At 42.3% G+C, this 25570-nt stretch overlaps 1 protein-coding gene across 1 annotated transcript in view; it reads left to right on the top strand.

Annotated features, from left to right (window-relative positions):
* The window catches only part of AP5M1 (adaptor related protein complex 5 subunit mu 1), a 119820-nt gene that overhangs the window by 20855 nt on the left and 73395 nt on the right, over nt 1–25570 (top strand). The window contains exon 2 of the mRNA XM_085626145.1: nt 9797–10442. Within this exon, the coding sequence (XP_085482271.1) occupies nt 9797–10442 (646 nt within the window). The remainder of the gene's footprint in view (nt 1–9796; nt 10443–25570) is intronic.

Raw genomic sequence — 25570 nt, 5'->3', positions numbered from 1 at the left:
CACTGTTAGTCATAGATGGGAATGCCTGTTCTGCAGAGATAGAGAACTCTTTTTTGAGGTTCCCTTGCCATGCTGATTGAAGAAGGAAAGGAATTCATACACGCTCCCTTAAGGTTATAACTTCAGGCCAGCAGATGGAACCAGTGTTTGGCTTTCGTCATTGAACCCTAGACCACGCCCCCCTTTCTGTGTCTTCGTGAGGATCACCAGTTAGCAGTGCTGGAGCCCTGTTCCCCTTTGAAGGTATTCTTGTGCTGTTTAACTTTCCATTTTGGCTGCCAATTTATTCTTCCGTTATTTTCTAGTCAGCTGACTCGCTGCCGCATCTTTATTTTATTTTTTTAACACGCAACCGCGTTTGAACTCGCGGGCGCGTTTAAGTGCTCATATGGCCGCGTCCTCCTTCATTTGAACTTGCGGCAACATTTCAAAATGTGGCCGCGTCGTAACTTTTGCACCGGCGGCCGCGTCTATTACTTGAATTGCGGCACTATCGGAATCCGCGGCCGTGTTTGAAGTGATTACACGGCCGCGTTTTGACTTTTCTGAACCAGCGGCTGCGTTTGATGCAAATTTGTGGCCGCGTAATTTTTTTTTACTTAATGCGCGATCGCATTTATATTTGCGAGGGACCGCGTCTTGCCCCAGTATTCGTGGCTGCGATTGAAGTTAAAATCCCAGCCGTGTATAATTTTCTTTTGTTTGGGGTAAAAAAAAAAATTTTTTAAGTTTTATTATTCCTGTGTTTAAATGTTTCCATGCACAATCAAATACTGCTCATGAGCCCTCTCGTCTAAAATCAACAGACCAACATACTGGACTTCTGTGCGTGATTAACGCCTCACCACTTCAGAAGATTGAACAAATTAAAGGACTGAATTATCTGCCACTTCTACAGACTTCTTTGGACTGTGAAACGCATGGTATACTTGGCTTGTTTCGCCTTGTTTACTGGCAGTCAAAATTTATAACACTTTGGAGATCCTAGTTGGTAAGTGGAATATGTGTCTCTGCAGGACAGGCATGTTATTTCTGACTAAGTTTATTGTGGTTATGGGGGGGGGGGGAAGGAATTATAGGTAGTCATTTTCGCTTTCTTTTCTAGGCTAATATCTTGAAGGTTTTCTTGACCTGAAACCCTTAAGCCTTTTTGGGGAATCAAGAAGTGGCTACCTGTTTGGAATCAATTCCCACATCTCCTTGGGTTAGCCTTCCTGTATGAGAATCACCACATACCATATTGGGGGCTGTCTTTGGGAGTTTGGGGAGCTTCTCTTTGTTCCTGTGGATCGGGTGCCACTTCAGGTTAGTGATTTCGGCAACAATTGCCCTCCATGCACAATATAACGCCTTGGTGAGAAAAGTCAAAGACCTTGAAAACCTCTCACGGAGAGACAAATTATGCATATGTGGTCTCAGCGAGATGACCGAGGGCTCAGACCTGGAAACTTTCATCACAGGCTTCTTCTCCAGGATATCGGGAGAAAACCCCAAATAACATTGAGCTAGACCAGGTCACTGAATTGGGCAAGGTTGGGCTGAAGTTCCAAATATATCAAGAGATATCCTTGCACAGTTCTACAGTTATCTATGCAAGGAAAATATATTCGAAGTGGCTAGGTCACTTAGGCCTCGAAAAATCTACTCGACCACTCACTATAGCGATTCAGATTATATTAGGGTGAGTTATTTTAGAGCCTACTGCTCCGGTCGGGTGAGATAGCTCAAACAGGCTCAGAACAGGTGTTCTACTTATTTAGAAATTGAATGAGCAATGAAGATGCTTTTAAATCTTTTTTTATCTTGTCACATTTGCTGTGCATTCAAAGATAGAAGTCAAATGTCAGCTCATGTCTTCTTACAAATTGCTCTTATTTTATCTTGGAAATTGAATGTTTACAAAATCCTCTAACTTTGCAGTCCGAGAAAGTAAAGTGAACTGTCTGAGAATTGTACAGTTGTACGGGCAGTGTGAAATGAAAGGCTATAGGGTCTCATTTTGTTTCTAACACACAACATTTAAACAGGTTGTAAATGCACTGTGCAAATATTCCAGTATAAATCACCTTTTTAATAATCCTGAAGTGTGATGGAGAAAGAGGTTTTAATACGATCACAATCTATTTACTTGGTTATGTGCAAATGATAAATATTTGCAGTAACCCAATTTCCATACATTATCATTTGAATGCTATATGTCTATTTCAATGGAAATGTGCTGTCTGTAATTTACACTGTGCTACCACCTTATGCTTTAGTAATATATGTATTAAAAGTGAGAGTTTGTAATCATGAACGGAGAAACATTCCTGTCCTTATTACAGTGTTATAAGTGAGCTAATCTTTCAACATTCTGTTCACCCTCCCTACCAACCCATTAATTTGGGAACTATACAGTGCCACTGTGTAATGTTCAATCCTTGCAGATGACAGAGACTTTTCCATCTGACAAGACAAAATGCACACAAGGGTACATAAATAACCTTCAATGGTAAACAGTTTCTCAAAAAAACAGATGACGCCTTTGGCGTTTTTTCCCTAAGACAAGCATAATTCATCATTTTGAAATAGAAATCTGCAAGAGCAATTAGAAACATATCACCAGAGGTAAACAATTTAACAGACCCACATAGTCTATTTCCAGTTTTTCATATACTCCATTGTAAGTAAATGCTTTATTGTATTTGATTAATTAAAACCCTTACAAAAGTGTACACTTAAAATTCATGCTTTTTAAGAAAAAGAGGGAAAAAGGAGGGAAAGAAGAAGGTATTATTAAAAGTAGGTTTGTAAAATCTATAAAAATCCAAGTAGAACAACAACTTGTTCAGCGTGTTTCTTTTTTTTTTTTTTGAGCGTCTCCAGCACTAGAGCATGTCCTGAAGAGGTTCTTGTGGCTGGGCTTAAGGCTGTCAAGTGTGGGAGTTAAAACTCATTTGTATTATTTATGCAGTTGGAAGGAGCGCAGCACTTCCCTGCGTAGTTTCTACTAGTATTAGGAATTTCACAAGTTTTCCATTTAGCTGCAGGTCCTTGTAGTTGAAGAATGCGATCACAGCCTGTCTCCGGTTCAAATCCCTTGTTCATTAAAATGGGGTTTGAGTATAGGTACCCTTTCCTCTTTTAAGTTGGGGCAGGAGCAGATTAAATGAGCCATGTCCTCAATACCATTTCCACATAGTCGACAGGTGCTGACAAGTTGCCCCCTCTGCTATAGTGTAAAGAGGCTGGCAGCCTTCCTAGCCTGTATTTTACAAATTGTTCTTTTATCTTACTGGTGATCCCAGGTTGAAATATGCCTGTGCGCCAAATTATTTTTAACCACTCATTGTTATCCAAGCATGCCTCCTACAGGCAAAGGCCACTTTGTCTTCTACAAGGGAAAGTTTCTTTATAACTTTTTTTTACTATTTGCTTGAAGGCTGAATGGATGATTTGAGTTTCCCATAGGTCTGATAGCCCGGTGGCGATGAGGGAGTCCTTCAAGTATTGTCCGGCCGACAAATTAGATGTATTGCGGAGTTCTTGCCACAGCTGGTGGTTCAATGTATTCAGGGTGGAGTTCCTTATTTTATGCCAGCACGTTATGTAAGAACCTTGCCTTGCCAGAATTTGTTTGGTTAGGCCGACCTCTAACCGAATGTGTGTTGGTGAGGCATAAGTTGTGATGCTAAACATGACTGTAGGCCCTGACTATGGTGGTCTCCAGAATTTTTGAGTCCCTGCCCCTCAGTGCTTCGCTGCTGTAGGCAATGGTGGTTAGAATTTTGGCTTGTGCTACCCGGAGGAGGGAGTAGAGGATGGGGCCTGTGAGTTTTGTTTTTAGCTGCCTTAATGTTGTTGCTATTGCCGTCTCCTTCCTTATGATTGTCTCGAGTTGGTTGGCAAATTGACCACGCTCGTTGATGATTACCTCTAAATATTTATAGGTGTGGGTGTTCACAATTGGTAATTTTTCCAGGTACAAAGTATGAGACCGTTGCTTGTCGTTTTTAATTATCAGGCTTTTTGTTTTATTGAGGTTCACTTCTAGGTGGATTTCCACAGCGTATTCATGCATTTTGTTGAGTAGGCTCCGCATGCCTACTTAAGTGTGGCTTACTAGGACTACGTCATCTGCGTATGAGATACTGGAGATGGCTTTGCCACCGAATCGAGGGGCATGCAAATTGCAGATATCTATGATTGATGTCATATCTGCCATATACATGTTTAACTGTGTTGGTGTAAGCACACAAACCTGTTTAAGCCCCATAAAAGTTGATATGCACCTTGAAAGATGTATTCCATTGCCTATTTTTACCTGTATCCATGTGTTGGTATGGAGTTGTATTCCAAGGTTCAAGAGAGCTGACTGGATTCCCCAAAGCGCCAGATTCCTCCACAGTCTTGCTCGATTAACATTGTCAAAGGCTGCCTTAAAGTTGATGAAACAAAAATGAATCCCCTGTTTTGTTGATTTTGCCTTATCGATGATCAGTGACATGATTAATATGTTGGTTGCGGTTCCTGTGTTCTTTACAGGACCCTGTTTGATATGGGTGGGATTATTTCCTTCTCTTTGGCCCAGTCCTGGAGCTCTGTCAGTAGAGTGTCGGCAAAGTATTTTGCCTTTATATCTAGTAGTGCAACTAGGTGATAATTTTTCAGGGAGGTTTTATAACCAGACTTGTAGATCGGGGAAATTGTAGAACCCTTTCATGAAGCTGGTAGGAGCCCACCATTAGGGAATTCAGTGGAGGCCAATGGTTGCATGCAAACGTGTGTCTTCATTAGCGCACGAAACACAAGATCCCACAAAATGTTTATCAGAAGTGTCATATTTGTGGCCACAAGTACCTTTTCCTAAGTCTTTTCTTTCTGCCTGTCATACTTTGGTGCCCTTCATGTGCAAAAGAAATCAACCTATTGAAGATTGCTTGGAGAAACAACACACCCTTCATTAAGTACAAATTATTCATCAAGGCTAAGCTCATCTTGAATTTGTGGATACAATTGTAAATCTCCCTGAAGATAAAGCACTTTGGGCCAACCTCATACAATATGTTTTTGTTTTAAATGTATTTATTGATTTTATTTAACAGTTCACAGCAGTGTACATCATTCTGTATTAGTAACATTATAGCAGTGGGAAATACTAAGCGATCAGTAAAAAACAAAAAATGAGAACACACAGGAAATGGCCAATAAGATAAGCAGCAGACACAGTAGCTACAAGTCAAATAATACAGCCAAACAACTAGTACTTTGTAACAGACATAATTTCAATTGAATTAGCCATGTACATCGATATTGCCCACATCAACGCAATGTTATTTGAGCGACACAGTACGGCTCACTGGTTTTAAACAGCGTTCAACTCTTCTCCTTCCCTTGACAGAAGATACTGTTTATACAGTCCCCAGAAGTTCTTGGGGCGGCTCTGTGGGGGTATTAGCTCGCTATATGTTTCAGATTGCGTATTGCAAAAAATCTAATCTTTTTTGCACTCCAGTTTTGAGGAAGGAGGGGCACGTGGACATTGCTACCTACCTTTTAGCCAGAAGAAAGCCCAAACCCAAAAGTTTCCTAACTTCTTTAGGCTGAGGCTTGGTGTATCCTAATGGGGCCAGTAGGGGGTCAGGGACAAGCGGTATACCCATAATCTTTCCTAGCTCCTGAAACATCTGGTTCCAGAAGACCGCAATCCTGGGGCATGCCCATGCCAAATGGGAAAAATCTGCACCACTTGCACCACAGCGCTCACAATTGTCAGAGGGTTTTAACCTGTATCTGTGGAGACGTGCCGGTGTATAATATGTTCTATTTAGATACTAGAAATGGTTTAATCTATCCTGCCATTTAAAGACACTGATTGGGTGACCTCGCAGCAGTACCTCCATTGACTATCATCAATGGGAGCCTCCAGGTCGGCTTGCCACTGCGCTCTCGGCGGATAATAATTAGTACGGTAGTATTCCTGGGACATGGTGTATAGATTGGAGACCAGCTTCTATGGGGACTTGGCGCGTAGAAGGTAAGTGAAAGGCGAGAGAGCCGGGGGCTCTAGATATTCATCTTCCAGCAGTGCCCTCAGAGCATGCCGTGCCCTAAAATAATGAAATTGCACAAGGGTGCTAGCACTATGGTTTTCGACGGCAACCTCATCCCAAGTCCGGGCTCGACCCTCAAAAAAGAAATCTCCCATATTATGGATCTGAACATTCCTAAGCGATTGAGTCACTGCTACCTCATAACCCAATGAGAACCATTGACACCAACCCAGTAGGAGCAGTGGGGAATAAAGCTGAGTGCGTACAATATGTGTATTCACATCTTCAAGCATGCTATCAACATTTCATGGAACAAAACAATTTAAAATTTAAATTTGGGTAACAAGACAATAGCCTAGCAAGCATTAGGGATGCTTTCCTCATACAATTTTCTCCCACCTCATAGAGTAGAGGCTTGTGGTCAGTACATAGAGCAAATGTGTGTTCCCATACATAAGCGTGGGAATATTCCAAAGTACACACACATACAAGTGCATTCCCCTGAATTGTCCTGCAGTGTTGTTCCAAAATATTTAGTGACCTAGAAGCAAAGGCCAAGGTGTGCTTTTTACCACGTATTGCATGTGTGAGTACAGCACCAATAACAACCTTAGAACATACATCAACAGTTGGTATGCACATACTCCCTTTAAGTTACGGCTGTAGTACAGGTGCATTAAGAATTAATATCTTAGTTTTTTCTAAAGCAAGTTTTTCCACATCTGTACAATCAAATCGTTCCCCCTTACGCAGTAGCTTCTTCAGTGGTTCCGAGATGACTGTGAACCGATTGACGAAAACTGAAAATTATTAGCAGAGACTCAAAAAAGACTTTACTTGATCAGTACCTACTGTTTGAGGAGCATTCATGATGGCTTTGGCCACCTTTTCTTGTGCCTGATACCCTCCAAAGATAAAAGGTGTCCCAGATACTCCTAGCTGTTAGTTAAACATTAACATTAAGCTTCTTTTACTGTCAAGCCCCTACTTTCTAGGATGCCTAAAATGTGAACAAGAGTGCAATTGTGCTCCTTAACAGTGCTAACAAAAATCAGGATTTCATCCTCGAAATGCATGTACTCCACTCTACTCCACTCTATCTTCTAAATAAGTTGTATATTAAGTGCTGGAAGACATACACTGCTGAGGCTAAAGGCTACAGGTATCCTCAAGTAGCAGAAAGCTCTGAAAGGTAAAATGAGGTAAGTGACATTGACTTCTCTGATAGGGGAACTTGGTGGTATGCGGACGCACACAAATGGTCGAAAAATATTGGTTGGCACTAATTTGTGCCAAAATTTCATGTATCCACCGCAATGGATGGGAGTCCACTAAAATATTCCAGCTCTCTTCTTTTGTTTAAAAATATATATATATTACTTGCTGTCACTGGAATTACCCACTCTTATGAATTCACAGGTTCAATTATCTTATCAGACTTCAGTTCATCTTAATATTGCTGAAAATGCTTTCCTATGCTCAAATGTACCAATGTGCCTTAATGGCAAAGAGCAATGGCAGAGTCTTTTAAAATAATGCAGTGTTCATATCCCTTCACACAGTCCAAAGCATCCTTGAAAACCTCCCTGTGGCTGTTTACAATTCCTTAAGATTTCTTTACTCTAAAGCTAAAAGTGCTATAGAACATGCAGTGCTGGGTCACAAAATGATACCAAATGCAGCCGATCTCTCCAATCTTACTCTTGTTAGCAACACACGCTTTTGTGTATATTTGCCTGTCTTTGTCTGACAGTTTCCCAGGAATAGCCTAACATATCGATTTTGTTACAACCGAAAGCGATTTAATTAATATTGGAAGATACTAACCGTACTCCTTTCTTTTCTTGAAGAAAAAGTTGATCTGAGATTATAGCGATTGATGACTCCTGAAGCAACAGTGACCTTCAAAATGACCTTACCAATTGCAACCTGACACACAGGAGCATCCTTGATTGTTTTGTCTTCCTGTGTAACATCTGTAACAGATAATACCAGATAGCCCAGTTGTGAACCTCATCTAGACCTTGTTCTTGTACTGTGAACATATTTCTGACCATTTTTATACTCTTTAGCGAAATGTCCATCTATTACACATTTATTGCATTTCTTATTCAAAGTAGGGCAATTGCTAAAGTTTGCTGAATGAAATTTAGGTGCGCAACAATAACGTGCATCTTGTTTAAAACTTCCCTTGTCTTTCTTCCTGTACTCTCTCCTCGGACTATATACTAATTTAATGGTATGAAGTGTATTGTCAAATGTATTCAGTTCTTGCATCACAAAACTTGGTGGGGGGTTTGCAGTATAGCTACAGTTCTTGTTTAAAAATAAAAAATTCTCAAATAAAATCAATTTACCACTATTTTGTCTTTCAAATAATACTCCAAAGTGGCATCAAAGTCACACGTTGATATTGGTATTCTTAGTTTACCCAAATAATATTAATTTGACTCATCAACCTTTGCTTCCTTGTATAAAATCTGTTCCTTTAAACAATTATTCTTGGCTCATCACTAAAAGGCAGACTTAACCTTTCGGCATGTTCAGTACAATTGTCCCATTCTCTGAATCAAGAGTTCTCTGGTATGGATTCAGGTAAAATGAGCACAAATCCTTTGATTCTCTGAGCCATGACAACTGTATGATATAGCCACTTTTCTCTTTACAACAAATTTCTTTGCATTCATTGGAAACACAAATTGTGCAAGTGCTCAATGCCATTCCATTTAATTGAGCTTCTGGCATGTTTTAACATGCAGCTGATGCAATGGCAGTTTGCATGAGTGAGTCTCTGTGCTATGGTTGAATGAATGAAGTGATGGTAAATTAATTGAACTAGTCCTGACACTTATTCGAAAATGTATTTAGCCACTAAAGTCAGTTCAATTACTCACTGGCTTAATTAAAACACAATATTATAAAAGGTCTGTATTGAGTAAATACCTTACTATCTCCCTTTGTTACTTTAAACACAGTGCTACTTGTTACAGTGAAGTAGGTTGCCGAGGCATCCAAACTAACTAAAGTGGCCACCCATTTGATGACAAAATATGTTGTCTTCTTTCCTTAGGGAGTAGAGCTTGTTTCATCCTAGCATACCTTAATCTTACTGCTTACACACACGGACCGAGCAATGTTCCTAATATTATGCAAGCTTGAGCTTATGCTGAAACTCCTCACGGTGTACCATCTTACCCCCACAAAACAGCATGACATTAAAAGAAATTCCTGCAATTTGTAGACATTCGCAAAACAATACAGTGGATAGTGCCAGATTGGAGTTGAAATCCGAATATGACTGGTGAGTGATGACGTGACCGATGCACAATGGCTATCCCACTTGCCATGTTCAAAGTCACTTGTTTCCATTTTTTGAGTTTGGAAATACTGCAGAATAACAATGCCAGTCATGCCACTGATCAGATCAAGATGTCCGTTATCTCTGGAATACTTGATTTGTCACTTTAACTTCTGACGTGCCGAACACAACATGTTCCATTAGGCATACTAGTAATAAGGGTAGGCCTATATGAAACATGAGACCCAGATAGAACATCATTGTCCTCTGTCACACAAGTTTGGAAACTCGCATGCCGTCCCCCTTTTGACCCTCCTGCTAAAGTCTACCATACTCTGTCCCAGGCTACCCTTTTCCAACCTACCGCCTCTGTCTTCTGAAAAATCCGTTAGATATACAGTGATATAAGGGATTACAATGAACACATTTTTCTCGTTAACATTACTTTTTTTTCTTCTTTTTCCAGGCGTTTTCCCACAGTTGAAAAAAGAGCAAAAGTCTTCAATGGTGCCAGCTATGTGAAGCTTCCAGAGGATGTTGTTTTTATGAACGCTTTGTTGGTTGAGCTTGGATTAACAGATCAGGACAAAAGCTTTGTTGAGAATCGAGATAGTTGCTCTAAAATTACTAAAACATCTGTTTATACAGTTGTTGTTGGCGAAGGTAACCTTTGGCCTGTCCTTACTATTCAAAATAATGAATTTATATATGTTTCCCTTCCCCTTGTTGAGCAATCCTTGAAACCTCAACCACCGCTCATAAGCATCCATGGGATATCAGAAGCCTTCTCTCTCTTATCAGGACTAATGACCTATATGAACGTATGGCAGAAAAATGAGGCAGAATTGTCTGCAAAGCTGGAACAGCTTCCTCTTTTGCTCATGCATGCCTGTCCCTTTGGAACACCCATAGACACAAACTTAAATGGGATAATGGATATTGTGACTGATGCCTCAATGAATCATACTCAGAAGCAGCCATCATGGAACACTAGCAAATTTAAGGGAAAATCTCAGGTTAAAGTTTGTGTCACTGAAAAAGTGAAGTCCATGCAATATGACAAGATGGATGCCACCGATATGTGGCAAGTGTGTGGAACTGTAACCTGTAAGGTGAGATAATATCTCAAATTAATCTACTGTCAAAAAAGTTTTTCTACGTTTAGTGTGAAATATAGCTTAGAATATAGCATGAGCCTAAGGTAAAATGCACATGTGCCAGTAGTTGTCATGAGAAGTTAAGCACACTATTGAAGTTGTCAGGACTGTTTGGGGACTACAAGGAAGATAGGGACTTCTGGGCTTCAATTGAGTCAGTTGGAGTTTCCTGTGTTGTCCTGATTGTCCCCTACTGTTGGACTAATAAATGATTATCATGTACTCCATTTTAGCACATGAGTATAAGAGTAGCGAAGCAGAGTAGTTGAGGCTTTACTCAGGAATATTCTGTGGGGTTAGAGACTTAAAAGTCAGCCAAATATAAATATTGTAATGTCCATCCAGTTCTATGCCTTAGAGAAGGCAAACTAATTTATTCAACTCTCCTCAGGGCCGTATCCCCACCCACTGTGGTTGTCCACAGCATAGTTCATACTGCCCAGGGTCCTTCCATTTTAGGGATTCTTGGTTTGCTGTAAAAGTTCTTGCAGTTTCTTTGAGATTTCACCCTTTCCTGGCAGATGCTCATGTATGGAAGAGGAGTATGCAGTTGATAAGAGAATCAGGAAAAGAACCCGAAAAGGCAGTCGGTTGAGAGGGGTCTGAGCAAACAGATTGGGGGGATCTGATTGCTCAGAAGCAAGAGACCTCACACGCCCAGATGGGTGTCATGTTTCTTCATCGAGCAGCTCCTCGTTGGGCTTGGGCTGCAATGCCCAATGGGCCCTGCAAGGGGCCTCTTTGCTGGTGGTCTTTTGAAAAAAGATGCCGTGATGAAGTCTAAGTGGAGGTGCTGTGTGTGTAGATTGGTGTAAGTGTGGTATAACAATAACTAAGAGATACCCTGAAAGTTTTAATAAGTGGGACCTCTTGTTCTAAATAAAAACAAAGGGTGGCTGTGTTGGAGACAATCATCAGATACAGCTCACAGGAAAGTGAGAACATCGGTCAACATGTTTTGTGACATGCAAAGTCCCTGCAGATCTGGGCACTTCGTGAGAACCATGTAACCTTTTCAACAAATGATTGAGGTTATAGTTGTGGTAATTGGCAACAATACCCAATCTCAAAATATCACCCTCGAAGTGTAGGATATACATTATGATATCTAAAATCAGACGTGCACTGGAAAAGAGACATATAGAGAGTGAGAATTAAAAACAAATAGGGTATTCAGCAGGTCATACCCCATTGTCTCATAGCAATGCATTAGGCAATTGTAGAAAAAAAATGCCGTAGACTTAATCTCGCCTGTCAGTGAGCATGCAAATACCTATAAGAACAAACACATAAGTGAACAAGCTGGTGATGCATATGTGACACATAACAAACACACACATATAAGCCCCCTCATCCACATAAATGAGTGTGGATAACAACTATTGTAGCTAATCTAGGATGCAAGAATACAGTAAAATCTAGCATGATCGGCAGAGCTTACCCAATTTAAGTAAATGGCCCCTTAAGTGATGGCAGAGACCACACTAGCTGCGGAGTGAAACTAGTAGAGAGAAGTAACAGTCAGTAATGGAATAGTGGAGAACGGTACATAAAGTAAGAACTATTCAAAATGCTCAGGGCATCCGGCACACTTGGAAAGCTGCGGCCTACCCCTCTCTGCCAACATGGAGGTAATGAGAAAGCAGAGGAGGAGGTATAAATGCTAAAGCCAGTAATAATTATCACTTGAGGTGTGATGAAGAGGCACAGGTGTGGGTAATTGCCTTCAGTGTAGAGCTAGATCGTAAATCAGATGCTTGATGTTCCAGGATGCCGCCATCTTGGGGAGGACACAAGTGAAATGTCAGAAGTGCATGGAGGTCCAAACTAGGGGATTAGAGGGCTCTGTGTGTGCTCTCAGTCTCCCGCTCCCGGCCGGCCACTAGACGAGAAAGCCAGTCGGGGTGGGACACGTCGCCGAGCCCATCATGAAGTGAGCTGGTGCAGAGTCCTAACTAAGGGGAATCCCTGCCGCAGCGGTGGCCATATTGGAATGGTCTCTGTGGGGGATGAATGGTGCAGAGCCATAATTGAAATAAAAAGAACACCATAGAGCAGTGATACTCCAAGTACGGCCTGGAGGGGTACATGTGGCTCTTCACTTTTACATGCAGCCCCAGGTTGAATAGCAGCACTAGGCTGCTGTTTACTTTACAAAGCACAAACATTCATAAAGATAATAAATAAAAGGCAAGCATTTATTTACAGACTAACAGAAGGGGAAAAAAAGCACACAGAAGGTGTCCTCCTGTACCACCTTCATTTTTTTAAAAAGGCTTTCATGCAGCGAACATGTAAAAATCAGATAAAGGCGCATCAAAGTTCCAAAAAGTGTATTTCATTAACATGTAAAAGCATTTCACCTTAGTTCGTCAGATGTAAATCGGTGCATAGAGAAGCTTTTGTGTTTTAAAATGACAGTTTTCAAACATGAATTTAGAAACATTCATGCCTCCCCCCCACCCTGACAACAATGCCAATAGTGAAATAAGGGACAAGTCAGTTGTATTGTGCACCTTCTGGCTGGCATGGGCTTCTACTATATATGGAGTACATTATAGTTTATTAAATCAAACACAGGAGAAGGTTTTGTACAGGGCACATCCTGAAGTCATGCATTTCGAGGTCCTCCTTATAAGTGATAATGAAGCAAAAATAAGCAAAGTGAAATAAAACAATTGCCTAGGATCACACAATTTGATCAAGTGGGGAAGCAGGATTGATCCCAGGTGTAATTCAACCACTACATGTGCATGCCCTGCTTCCTCTATGCCTGCCTTACACCTCCCCAGCCCCTGGCCGCCACACCGCTAGCATCAGTGCAACCCTAGGTCACACCACAATCCGAAAGTTTTGGCCCTTTGGAAAATGTTTGCGAGCACCCATGCCATAACGGCAATCTCTTCAAACAAATCCTCATATTCAAAATGAACACCAATAGGACTCAATTGTCATAGTTTGGTCCTGTATAGAAATTAACACAAGTGAGTGGGAATATTGACAAAAAATGAGAGGGTACAAGCAAGTGTAGTGCCTCAGTATATCTGCATTGGAAGTATCTGGGTTGGAATTCCAGCAATTATCTAAAGAGAGGATAGCGCCTCTGTACTCTAGTCAGGGGTGGGTAGCATTGGTCCACTAGAGGAAAATGATACCCAACTGCAAAAGAGAACAGGGCTCAAGGTGGAAGAGCCTATGAGGAGATGGCATATATAACTAAAGAAAGGATCCTAATGATGAGCCATATATGTAGTAAAAAAGTATGTAAAATACAGATGTATATGTATAGGACCACAAACGCTGCCTTGTCGTGACTGCTCTCATGAGGAAGTGTGATAAAGGGCGCCTCAGTTCCCCAGTTCACACAAAGGAATATCATCATTGAGAATCAAAGCACCAAGGAGAGCAGTAGCAGGCCTTCTATGTTTGTTCCACAAATGTCATTTGAGGACTGCCTGCGCGAAAGTTAGGATTTCATGTGGAGTCATCCCTGCAGAGGCAGTGAATCTGGATGGGTTACTCAACCCGGTATCTGTTACCCCAGTTCATAAAAGAAGGTGTTAAGTCTGATCTTCCCAAAGAAATTGTGGAGCTAACATTCATCCAGAAAGTAACCTCTTTAAGTGTAGGAATAAAGCCCAAGCTCTTTTTGAGGACATTAGCCTTCTCTGTTGTGAGTGACTCGATAGCTATGTTTACAATCCATTTCTTTTTGGTTGACTCCTCGTTTGCATCTGGGATTCTGACTGTTGCCACTGTACCCATTTTCTTCTGCCCCTGCCCCAACATCTGTCTAAAAAGGTTGGTTAAAGGGCTGAGGGAAAGCATTATGAGGGCCATAGGGTACTCATATAAAGGTGGTGGGGGGCCATCATTCATCATTGCGAGCCCAACTTTCTGTGCTAGAGTTGCTACTGAACTAAGTGTTCCTCTTACGTTTGTGGTTGCTACTCTCGACTGTGGTGATATCACCCCCTCCTACTGAGAAATCCTCTTTAATATAGGAGTAGACTTTCTCCTGATCAAATTTTGTGATGCCCTTTTGTAGGTTTGATATTTTTTGATGCATCAACAAATCTGTATGCTCATTGATTTCTGTGTTGATCTCTGCCAGTTTGGATTTGTAGATTGAGATAAATATTCCAGTTCTTAGGGCATTTTCTGTAATATGGAACTTGATTATCAGAGCCTCAGAGAGGCGTATTGATTTTTAAGATCATCCAGTCTCTGGTACACTTCTAGGCGATCTGGGACCACACACAGCTGAAGATGGCATCTTCTAAGAAGAGACATGGTGCATTTGTCATACCATTGGGAGAGATGTTGACTCTGAGGTATTTAGTCATGATTGCTCTGTTAAGAGCTATTTTTACATGTTTTATTTTTAGAGCAGTAATAGATGACTGTCTGAAGGGGTGGTTCCATTGGCTCTCAATAGTGATGGTGTTCTAAGACTTTCAGCTACAATGTCATCGCAATAGCTTAGGCCCTGGCTGCCATTCATGGTCAGGATAGTGTGGATAGGGTGTGCAAAATCCTGCCTGAGGGATCAGGTGTGGCCGGTGGGAAGGAGGAAGAGAGCGTTAGATCCCTGTGTAGGCAATCTCGCTCACACAGAAGAGCACTTTCCTGCAGCTTCTAGGAGTAGATAGACAATGTCCCTCATCTGGGCCGCCTTACATGAGTTCAGACACAATAATGGGGGGACTGGGAGCACGATTGGGTCCAGCATACAAGCTCTCTAAATGTATGTGCATACAAGTGGAGTATGCAATTCCTAAAAGAAACAGAGTTCTAAGCGGGGGGGCAAGATGGCCGCTGACCGGCCGTAGCAAGATGTCGCAGCATTCTTCTCCCCTCCCTTGTTCTAAGCGAGGATGTAACGATGCTGGTTACCTCTTTTCTCCTAAATCGACTCTCTGGCTGGGTAGTGGAGCACAAACTGCTGCGGTACTGGGCTCGGGAGGTGACTCCACCGGTGATATATGCAGCCCGCAGCTTTGGCCAAGCACTGAGGTCAGTCTGTCTCTGGAGGAGTGCGGATCGTAGAATGGTGCCAAGAGCAGCCAAACAACAGAAGGAGCTTAAGGAGATTAAGGATGCAGCGGCAGCAGCTACTGGGGCGATGACTGTGCGAGGTACCGGGCAATCTCGAAGAGTGCTCGCTAAGAAGCCGGATGACGCCGAGGATACTGGTGCCGGCAATGGCAATGGCAGCGGCGCTATCAACGGCGGCGCTAATGACATCAATACTGGCGGCGCAATACGGACATTTAGTAAGGCTGGGCAGGATGGTTTTAAATCTAACTAAAACAATTTACGTCAGCCTACCCTGATGGAGTTCTTCCTTGCGGTACCCCTGAGAGTTTCTTCTGCAGAGAACGCCGTAAACCCTGCAGCCCTTTCGTGCACAGATACAGTGTTGCAGGCTCAAGCTGGGCTTCCGGATAGACACGGTGAGCCGAGCGGAAAGATCACCGATGAAGCAGGCAGGCTTCGAACACAGGGTGCACAGTCGCGAGCAGGAGGTAGGAGGCACTGGACTAAATGATGTGGAAAGTACGAATAGCATGATTGAAAGTGCCTTGGGCCCTGAGTTGGATGTTGACTGGAAGACTAAGGGGGATAAAAACGGTCCTGATAGTCTTAAGCTTAGCAGTCAGACAGAAATCCCCCCTATAGAGAAGGTGACTCCAGGGTTAGTAATTGCGAAGGAGAAGCAGGGGTCTAGCCACCCTAAAGCAATCACTGGCTCACCAGAAGGGGATTGCTTTTTTTCCCTTAATGATGACACAGACTCTTCTCTCTCGAGTGAGGGCAGTCTATCTGGGGACTCAGATTCAGTGGAAGACTCATCAGTACAAAGGGCAGCCTCTGTTCATAGGACGGCTCATCATAAAAATAGATCTAAATCAAAATCTGAGTCGACAGGGAGCCCTCTCCACACGGATGCTGCTGGAAAGCTACTATAGGACTACTCAACTACATCTCAGTTATATCAGGAAGACAGTGCAATAACTGTGAAAGAGGGCCATAATAATCCTAAAAGAAACAGAATAGCCAGTAGGTCAAGAGGGGTCTGAGCAAGCAGTTAGTGGGCGATCTGATTGCTCAGAAGCAAGAGCCCTCATACACCCAGATGGGTGTCATGCTTCGTCATTGCGCAGCTCCTCAGTGGGCCAGTGCTGCAATACCCAATTGGCCCCTTGAGGGGGCTCTTTGCCAGAAGTCTTTTTAAAATATAAAAATGCTCAACCACTTAGGTTAGTGTACAGCGTCCCACGCTGTGAACGAGAGACAAAGACAGCTCAGGCACTGCTGGAGGTATGCCAGTTGCGGGGATTTTTCGTTCCTTACACCCCAAGTAGGGTAATCTTCGGTGTCTGGCCTTCAGGGAGATCATGTAGGCCCAAAAAATCCCATCACCCTTAATGGATTAATGAGCCCACACCAAAGTAGCACTTACAAAGTCAGAATGAAACATGAAGCCTGCAGGCGTCCAATTAGGGCCTAGAGTTGGTGCCTGGTGTTGCCTACCAATATCCCAGGTTTTAGCGATGCTCACAGCTACAAAAAAAAGGTCCATAAGACCATGCTTGCTATTGCTTCACAATCTGTCTTAGTCATTAAGGGTTTCTGTCATACCACAAAGGTTTTGGGTGATGCAGTCAGTGAAATGAAAATTTGTTTTTACTCTACCTCGCATAGGGATGCTCTCTGCTCTGGGTAGCCACCCTACAGTATGCCGCAAGTCCAGCTTAGAATTGGTTTACCTGTGCATTTCCAGGACAGGGCAGCATTTGAATCACCACAACTCTGGGCACTCCACTCATTCTTGATGTCGCTCTCAGTGCTTTTCAGTGCTTCCAGGTGGATTGTTGTCAGTCTTTAGGCCTGTTTCTGAGCTGAGAAGGCGGCTAGCTGTCAAAGGCACAACCCTTTTTTTAAGAAAGTTTCTTCAATACACTTGTCTGTGTGACCTTGACACTGGTCAATGAGAAATCTCCATGGATTCTAGTGCATATAGGGCATCTGCTTCATATTTATTACTGACTATCTCTGAATTCAGGAGTTGAATTCTCTTTCCAGGAAATGTTCAGATATTCTTTGGGCTGAGAGAAGCACTTCCCTATGTGGCCATTACACATCTTTGTCCTCATCCTGCCTCTGGGCAGTAGGGTATGCAGATAGGGGGTGGTAGATATACTGGACATCAGAAGACCATTCAATCCCACCCATCCTTTGGTGGCACCTTATTCACTTCAAAGAGACCTCAGGAATGTACTTTGGTCTTCCTTACTCACATTCCTGTCCAGTAAAGCTATTCTCTGTGATGTTGCCCATAAAGGACCCTCCTGGAATATTCCCACCACTTCCAGTAATTCCGTTCCATAACCAAACATACGCACATTGGATTTTACAACCATAACTCCAGTGAGTTTTTGAACTCATCCTCCCCAGTCGAGCTGTATGGGTAGGCAGAATCTATCATAACGTGCACATACACTTCACCCATGTGCCCCTCACAAAAGGGAGGATTTCACTTCCTCTCATCTAAGGTCGGACATATCTCTTCTTCATCACAATCTAACTCCTGTGGTGCTTGCAACACAATCATCCACCCATTGTCCACCATTTTCACAATCTTCATTTCTCCCATATTTGCTCTGTATACCTATGCAAATGCCTCTTCCTATCACATTTAGATCATATTCTTGTCCATCTCAGACAATTATTTGAGTTGCACACATGCCTTTTTATTAAATCATCGAGAACATGCTTTGCCTTTTTCCTCCTTGTGCTCTCAAGCTGACCTTTTCTTAACAGGTCTATATTTTGCTGTGTTCACTCTAATATTCACCACAACATTTTGACCACCATCATCATTATCGCCATTACCATTAACAAACTTGACCTTACTGCGCTTTTTGTTCCATGTATGCCGACTGGAGCTGCCTGGCTTCATATAATATTGGTCACCATCTTGATCTTCTGTCTCTTGTCCCATATCTGACTACGCAATTCCACATGACGAATGCATTATTTATTCATTGGATACAAATGATGAAATCACTTTATCTGGGCCCTTAATATACCACCCTTTGGCTCTAAAACAGAATTTCATATCCAGGTAGTTAGTTCTTTAGAACCTTTTGCACTTCACTCCACTAACTTCCTCATTCTTGCAGATTTTAATTTTCACCTTGAGGGGGAAAATAACCCTGACTTGGTAAAACTACTAAATGCTTTTGTTGCAGTCGATTTCACCCACCTGGGTAGGGATGCAACTCCCAAAACTGGCCGCACTTTGGATGCAGACTTCTGCAAACATGTTAAAGTCCATGTTCTTACACTGCTCCCTCTTATCTGGTCGGATCATTATTCTGTTCCCATTAACTTCCTATTGCCAAACACAAAATGCTCTCTCACTTCCACCCTCTTGCTAAAATCTACACTAAGGCTTTGACTCTCCAATCCAGCCTCCCATCCATTGGGGAAGATATCACTAATACCGTGATTAACTTCAATGCCTGGATTGAGAAGACTATAAACAGCAAAGCCCCACTGCTCTCTCATAATTGCAAAAGACTTTCCTTTCTCTCCATGGGACACAGAGGACCTCTGTAGGGCTAAGGCCCATTATAAAAAGGCTTGACAGCCCCAGGACAATTTACTAAAGAGAAGCTAGAACCTTATACAAATTAACCCTACAAGCGTATGAGGCTTTTATTAAGTCTGCTAAAGCGTCTCATTAATCTGATCTCATAAATAATTAAGAAAACCCTGCTAGAGAACGTTTTCCACTTGTTCAAATCCTGTTTCTATTCAACCTTCTGCATCACTTTCCTGTGTGACACAGAACTTACTTTATCTCTCCCTTAGTGGTCCATGACACTCCTGTTAATTTCTTAGCCGGAGGTAAACAGGCAGTGTCCAAAGGGGAAGATAGATCATTACAAACCGTGGTGTTAGTTGCACTGGGGCTGTTCCCTCCTGCTTTCAGCTCAGGAGACTTCCACAGGGCTGCCCGGGCTTCTTTTGAGATAACAATGTCCCCCACTTCCCATTGAGTACTAACTAACCTTTCCTCAACACTACAAATGTCCTCATTAATCACCCTCCATTGTATTGGTTAAAAAGGTAACTATACTGTTTGCTGAGGCTTTCTCCTGTCATAGATGATTTCCATTTCTCCGGTTCACAAACTGTTCACCCAAAAGGAACATGGGAAAAGGTGTACAACTAAAGAGAGTGGGCCCAGCCCAGCCTCTTCAGGTGCAGACTGACCGAGTCCCCGCCAGGGCACATCCCGCGCAACAGGATTGAATAGCACCTTAAGAAGCACAGGGAGAGGTCCCGACTCGTGCTGGAGGCCAAGTGCAGTCCGTTCAATAAAGTCCCCCTCCTGTTGCTGATGTTACTGCCCGCAATACAGTGAATTTCTTTAACATGTGGAAGCGTTTCACCTTAGTACATCGGATTATATCGCTGCATCACGAAGCATTAATTAAAAGTGATACCTTATGATTTTTAACCATGAACTTGGAAACATTTCTGCCCTCCACCGTCCCCTGTTCTGACAACAACGCCATTAATGAACCAAGAGACAAGTCAGCTGTCCTCTGCTTCCTATATGTGGCTTTTGTTGTTAATATGAAGTGAACCTCAAGCAAAAAAAAATAGGTACTCCGATAAACCGTGGAGGACTCCGTTGAAGACCCTCAACTATGTGTTCAGCCTCAGAAGTGGTATATTCTGTCCGCTAGTGTGATGTTGTGGTTAGCATCATCATAGGGTTTTGTTCACCTGAGTGTCCCGTTCGTCAGGTGAAATACCATCCTCCTTCCTGGAGATCAACCGTCCAGGTCGACACAGATGTGACGTTTGTGTGAATTAAAATGATCTCCAATCCCAAGAAGTGCATTTAATAAAACCAAAAAGAATTGGGGATAAGGTTAAAAGAAAGGCAATATCATTAGGAAGAATGACTAATCCTGCACATCTAGTTCATCAGGTCGACATGTTTCATCCATTAGTAACCCAGGCGGCTCAGCCAGACCCGGGCATCTGGCTTGAGCCTTCAGTGGTTATGGACATACTAGCTTTGTTTGTTTTTCAAAACATGTTATAGGCATTATTGTGTCCCTATGACCCTCACAGCCCTCTTCATCATTTCTGTCTATTGTAGATGTTCCTCAGTCTTCTGTTTTGGAAATATCCACAGGACAGCCTGTAACCAAATATAGTAAAGCTTTACACTTCTTTTCCAATTAATAGAACTTTGGATTCCCCTCTTACATTATTTAAAAGTAGAAGAAAATCTTCTTTTTGGAAAGAAATTCAAAGCTTGTGATAAAGATGATTCAAATAGATTGTAGCTCTCTCATAGTACTTAACTCTCTCTCTCTCACTCTCACTCTCACTCTCACTCTCACTCTCTCTTTCTCTCTCTCTCTCTCTCTCTCTCTCTCTCTCACACACTCTCTCTCTCTCTCACACTCTCTCTCTCACACTCTCTCTCTCTCACACTCTCTCTCTCACACTCTCTCTCTCTCTCTCACACTCTCTCTCTCTCTCCAGTGCCTTAGGTCCATCTGGGTGGAAAGTAGGGTATAAAATGAACATACCTTTAGATAGACTTTGTGATTAGCTGGCCAGAAGTCCTTTCTGAATATGGTCTCTTGATTGACTCTTGTTATATCATTTTGTAAACTTTGTCAGAATATGTAATCGTTGTGCATTTTGAAAAATATGACATTCTAAAAATAAAATGAAGAGCACAGACTGTAGTAAATATTGTTCCAAAATTGTTTCAACAACACTGTTCACAAATTAGTTGTGTAATGAGATAGCTGTCTCAATCAATAGTTCTTTCTCTGACTATCTTTAAATATATATATATAATATATTCTACTGGTAGTTGGTTGGTAGTTATAGTTAGGACCTAGTGTCCATAGGAAGAGCGTTTTTGTTTTGCTAATAACATTCGCACTGTTTGATAAATCTTCACAAAATTTTCAGAACTCGTTTGCCAGTCACTTCAGCTGCAGTCTGGAAACAATCGGGGTGATCCCTCACGCGGGGGCTGAGAAATAGAGGGGGTCTCAAAATTCATTTTCCCAATGAAATTTCTCATTGGGATTTTATATAGGACTACAGCCCGAACCACTGAACAGAATTACACTGAATTTGGTAGAAACCTAGATCTAGGTCCAGAAACAGTGCTTGTAATTTGGTGTAAATCTTCTCAGGAAGTTTGGAGTTATTAAAGTAAAAATATGTATTTGTATCTAGAGATGAGGATCCACCATGTCTTATCTGCGATCCATGCACCAAAAGCAATGTCATGTTTGGCTGGCCGCAACCTGATCAAAGTTACAGCTGCCATTTTGTGCATCGGAACTCCATTCTAGGGGTGAGGGAGTTGGGATTAACATTTAAAAGTGACAGAAGGGGGTCAGGGTACCTCTACCCTGATGGAGGGATCTGTGGGCAAAGACATTGTCCAAAATGTTTTTATTTTTAGTGTGAAATGATCTGTGGATCCAAAGTGGCACTCCTCTGTGTGCTCTGCGGCAGGTTCAGACCCCAATTAGAAAAACACATACACTCACTCACAGACCCACACACCTAGTCAAACACACATACTCCCAAACCCACAGAACCACTTACACACCCACACAGCCCTTCAAACATCCACTCACAGACCCACACAGCCCTTCACACACCCATACAACCACTCGCACAACACAACCACTCATACACCCATACAGACACATACACACACTCAGACTTGCACAGCCATTCACACACCCACTTACACAACCACTCACACACGCACTCACATACCCATACAGCCACTCACATGCACACCCACTGACACATCCATACAGCCACTCACACACCCACTCACAGACCCACAACCATTCACACACCCCCATATAGCCACTCACACAACCACAAAAACACTCACAGACCCACAACACACTCACACCCACTTATACAACTGCACAAGTACTTTAACCCATACAGCCACTTACAGACCCTCAAAACCACTCACGCCTGCTCACTGACCCACTCACACACCCACACAACCACTCGCACACCCACTCACACACCAATACAGCCACTCACATGCCCATTCATTGACCCACTAAACCACTCACGCACCTACTCATGCACCCACACATCCACTCTCATACCCACTTACACACCCACACTGCCCCTCCCACACCCATATTGCCACAAACACCCACACATTCACTCACACAGCCACACACAGGAAGTGATACACTTATAGGAATTGCAATAGCATATGTTTTTATCAAATGTGTTGTTGTTATAGTATTGAATGTGTGCAATATAACCGGCGGACCTTGTGGTGCATTGCATTTATAGAAAGACTACATATGTTACCTTCCCTTCGTTTTTTAATTTTTAATAACATAAGAATGAATGTGTGAACATTTTTTATATATAAACTTGTGAAAGTGTATATTAGTAAATTGAACTTGTAGGTCAAAGTGTAGTGCAATTTATATCTTAAAAAATTGAAATTCTATATAACACCGAAGATTTATAGTTAGGAAATAGCATTAATATAACCATAGAAATTCACAAAAAAACATAGAAATTTACTGATAAAAGCAAAGGTTACACAGACGTTATAGTTAGAAAATATGTTTTTTTAAGAAACTTTATTAAGTCATTGAAAAAAACAAAGGTAACAGGGACATTATAGTTAGGTTCAGATTTTATGTACACAAAACCATAGAAATTCAGCAGTTATAGATACCTTTTTTTGCCCTCATCCCGCCATCACTTTCTTACTGGCAGAGTTCTCATCTCCTAATAGGAGAGGGGGATTTGTCCATGCAAAAATATTGCTGGTCCACAGTGATCTCCTCCAAACACAGAAAGAAAAGAGGAGAAAACGGGGAAGCCCAGCAGACATGGCTTAATCATGGGACCCTCTAATTTGTTGCCAATTTACGTAATGCACCCAGACCCTCTCCAAACTTTGGGGGTTGCTGGCTATATCCACCCGGCTTGTATGCTTGATGTTTTTACATAGTCAGTAAGAAGTGGGACATTTGCAGATTTCCAGAGCATACATGTCTCTCGTCTTGCCAGCAAGACCACATAAAAGACAAATTTCATTATAGGAGAGTTGTCCCCAGACTTGCATCAGGGTTAAGCCCCAAAAAAATAAGTTGAGGGATTACCTCTATCTGGTATCCTGTCACCTCATCGGTGAATTTCACATACGGATATCCAAAAGTGGGCAATCATCGGGCATTGCATAAATACATGTATATCATCCGCCACTAGAGGTTTACACTTTGGACATCCAATTTCTCTCCCATTGATTTTTGAAAGCTTGGTTGGTGACCAGTAGACCCGCTTTGTGGTAAACAAATGGTTTCTCTTAAGTGAGGCAGGTTTCACCACTGCATATAATGTAGAAAAGGATACTTGACATAGTCCCATTACATTTCCTTCCACAATTCCCCCTTCCTACATTGTAGTTATATCCGGCATGTTCTTCTCATCGGCCTCCAAAAAGGCTCGCTACCACATCGAAACATCCTTCTTTAGGAGGCTATCCTTCATCACCTGTTCAAGCCATGGTTCATCCTCCTCTTCTGCCCGACTCTTGGGTTGCCCACCATGATCGTAGCTGATAGTATTTGAACCTTGTTAGCTGACCGTTGGTGCATACCGTCAACACTTCCCACTCCTGCAAACCCGAACCTGGCCTGAGATCTGCCCAACAACGTAGACCAGCTGACTTTAGGGGTTGACTGAGCGGATTTACCAAGCAGTCTGGAGTGCCCAGGGAATTCCAAATTGGTGCTGAAGACGTATAATATGGTATACTAAACCTCTTTCGGAAATATATCCATGTTCTTAATGCCATTTTCAAAACTTTCAGCCTGACTTTTTAAAAGTAATTTGGGTCCCCGTAGTTAAACACAAAGTGACTCTCTCCCAGTCCACTAAGCATTGCCCCATATAATCTGCCCATAGTGGATCTATCCAGTTTACTGGCCAACATACGAAAGTTCTTAAAGTGGAAAGCATAGCAATATATCCGGAAATCAGGGAGAGCTAAACCCACCTCCCCCAGCTTTCGCCTCAATCTTTTCCAAGTGATCCTAGATCCCTTCCAATTTTACCTGCAATTTGGCAAGGCCTTCTCTCAGGAAGGTAAGGGGTATAGAGTTGAAGAGAAAAGTAATTTTTGAGAGAATAATAATCTTGATGAGGTTGACTCTCCCATAAATGTTTAAAGGCAGGTTAGACAGTCTTGCTAAGAGTCTCTCAACCTCTTGGCTCACTTTTTTTTCCAATTGACCCATGGGATGTCTTCCAAATTCTGAGTTATTAAAATTCCCAAGTATCTCATTTGGGATTTTGCTCCCTGACTGATCTTTCCCTGGTTCCAATCCATAACTTCGGTTTTATCCACATTACTTTATACTACAATATCTTGCCAACTTACGCTCCTCCCCTGGCTGTAGATTTTCTTTATATAGGCTGCTCATAAACCTCCAAGCTTCCGCTCTAATGTCTGCATCCGTCTTTAAAAGCACCCCGGTCTCCAAATCCATCAAACCCTGTATCGTATTCCTGGCTCTATCTGCCCTAGCTTTCCAAGCCAACAGTGAGCTACACCTCTCGCCATATGAGAAACGCTGCAGCTTCCTAACTTTCCAGCTTTCCTTGATTCTCTTTGCGAGCTGGGCCTCATACTCTGCCTGCAGATCCTCCCGGGGCTGGCTCTAGGGCGGTGCAATTGGTGCAACCGCACCGGGCGCTGACTTAGGTGGGGGCGTCATTTTTGCAAGTATGTTAACAATTTAAAAGCACCTGCTTCTGTGTTCCAGGCCTCCAGAAATTTTCAGGCATCAATTAAAACTTCAAGATAACGCCGGTGATTAATCGTGTTCCTGGAAAGAGACCAGAGATTTGTCTAGTGGAAGTTTTGACTCATGGAAAGGCAGTGCAGAGGTTTAAAATGCCTGCTGCTAAGAACGTGTACCATGCAGATCACAAAGTGCATATAATGTAAATAGGTC

Source organism: Triturus cristatus, chromosome 9 (genome assembly GCF_964204655.1).
Source record: "Triturus cristatus chromosome 9, aTriCri1.1, whole genome shotgun sequence".
In the NCBI taxonomy this organism is placed as follows: Eukaryota; Metazoa; Chordata; class Amphibia; order Caudata; family Salamandridae; genus Triturus; species Triturus cristatus.
This window is presented reverse-complemented; position numbering and strand designations above follow the sequence as displayed.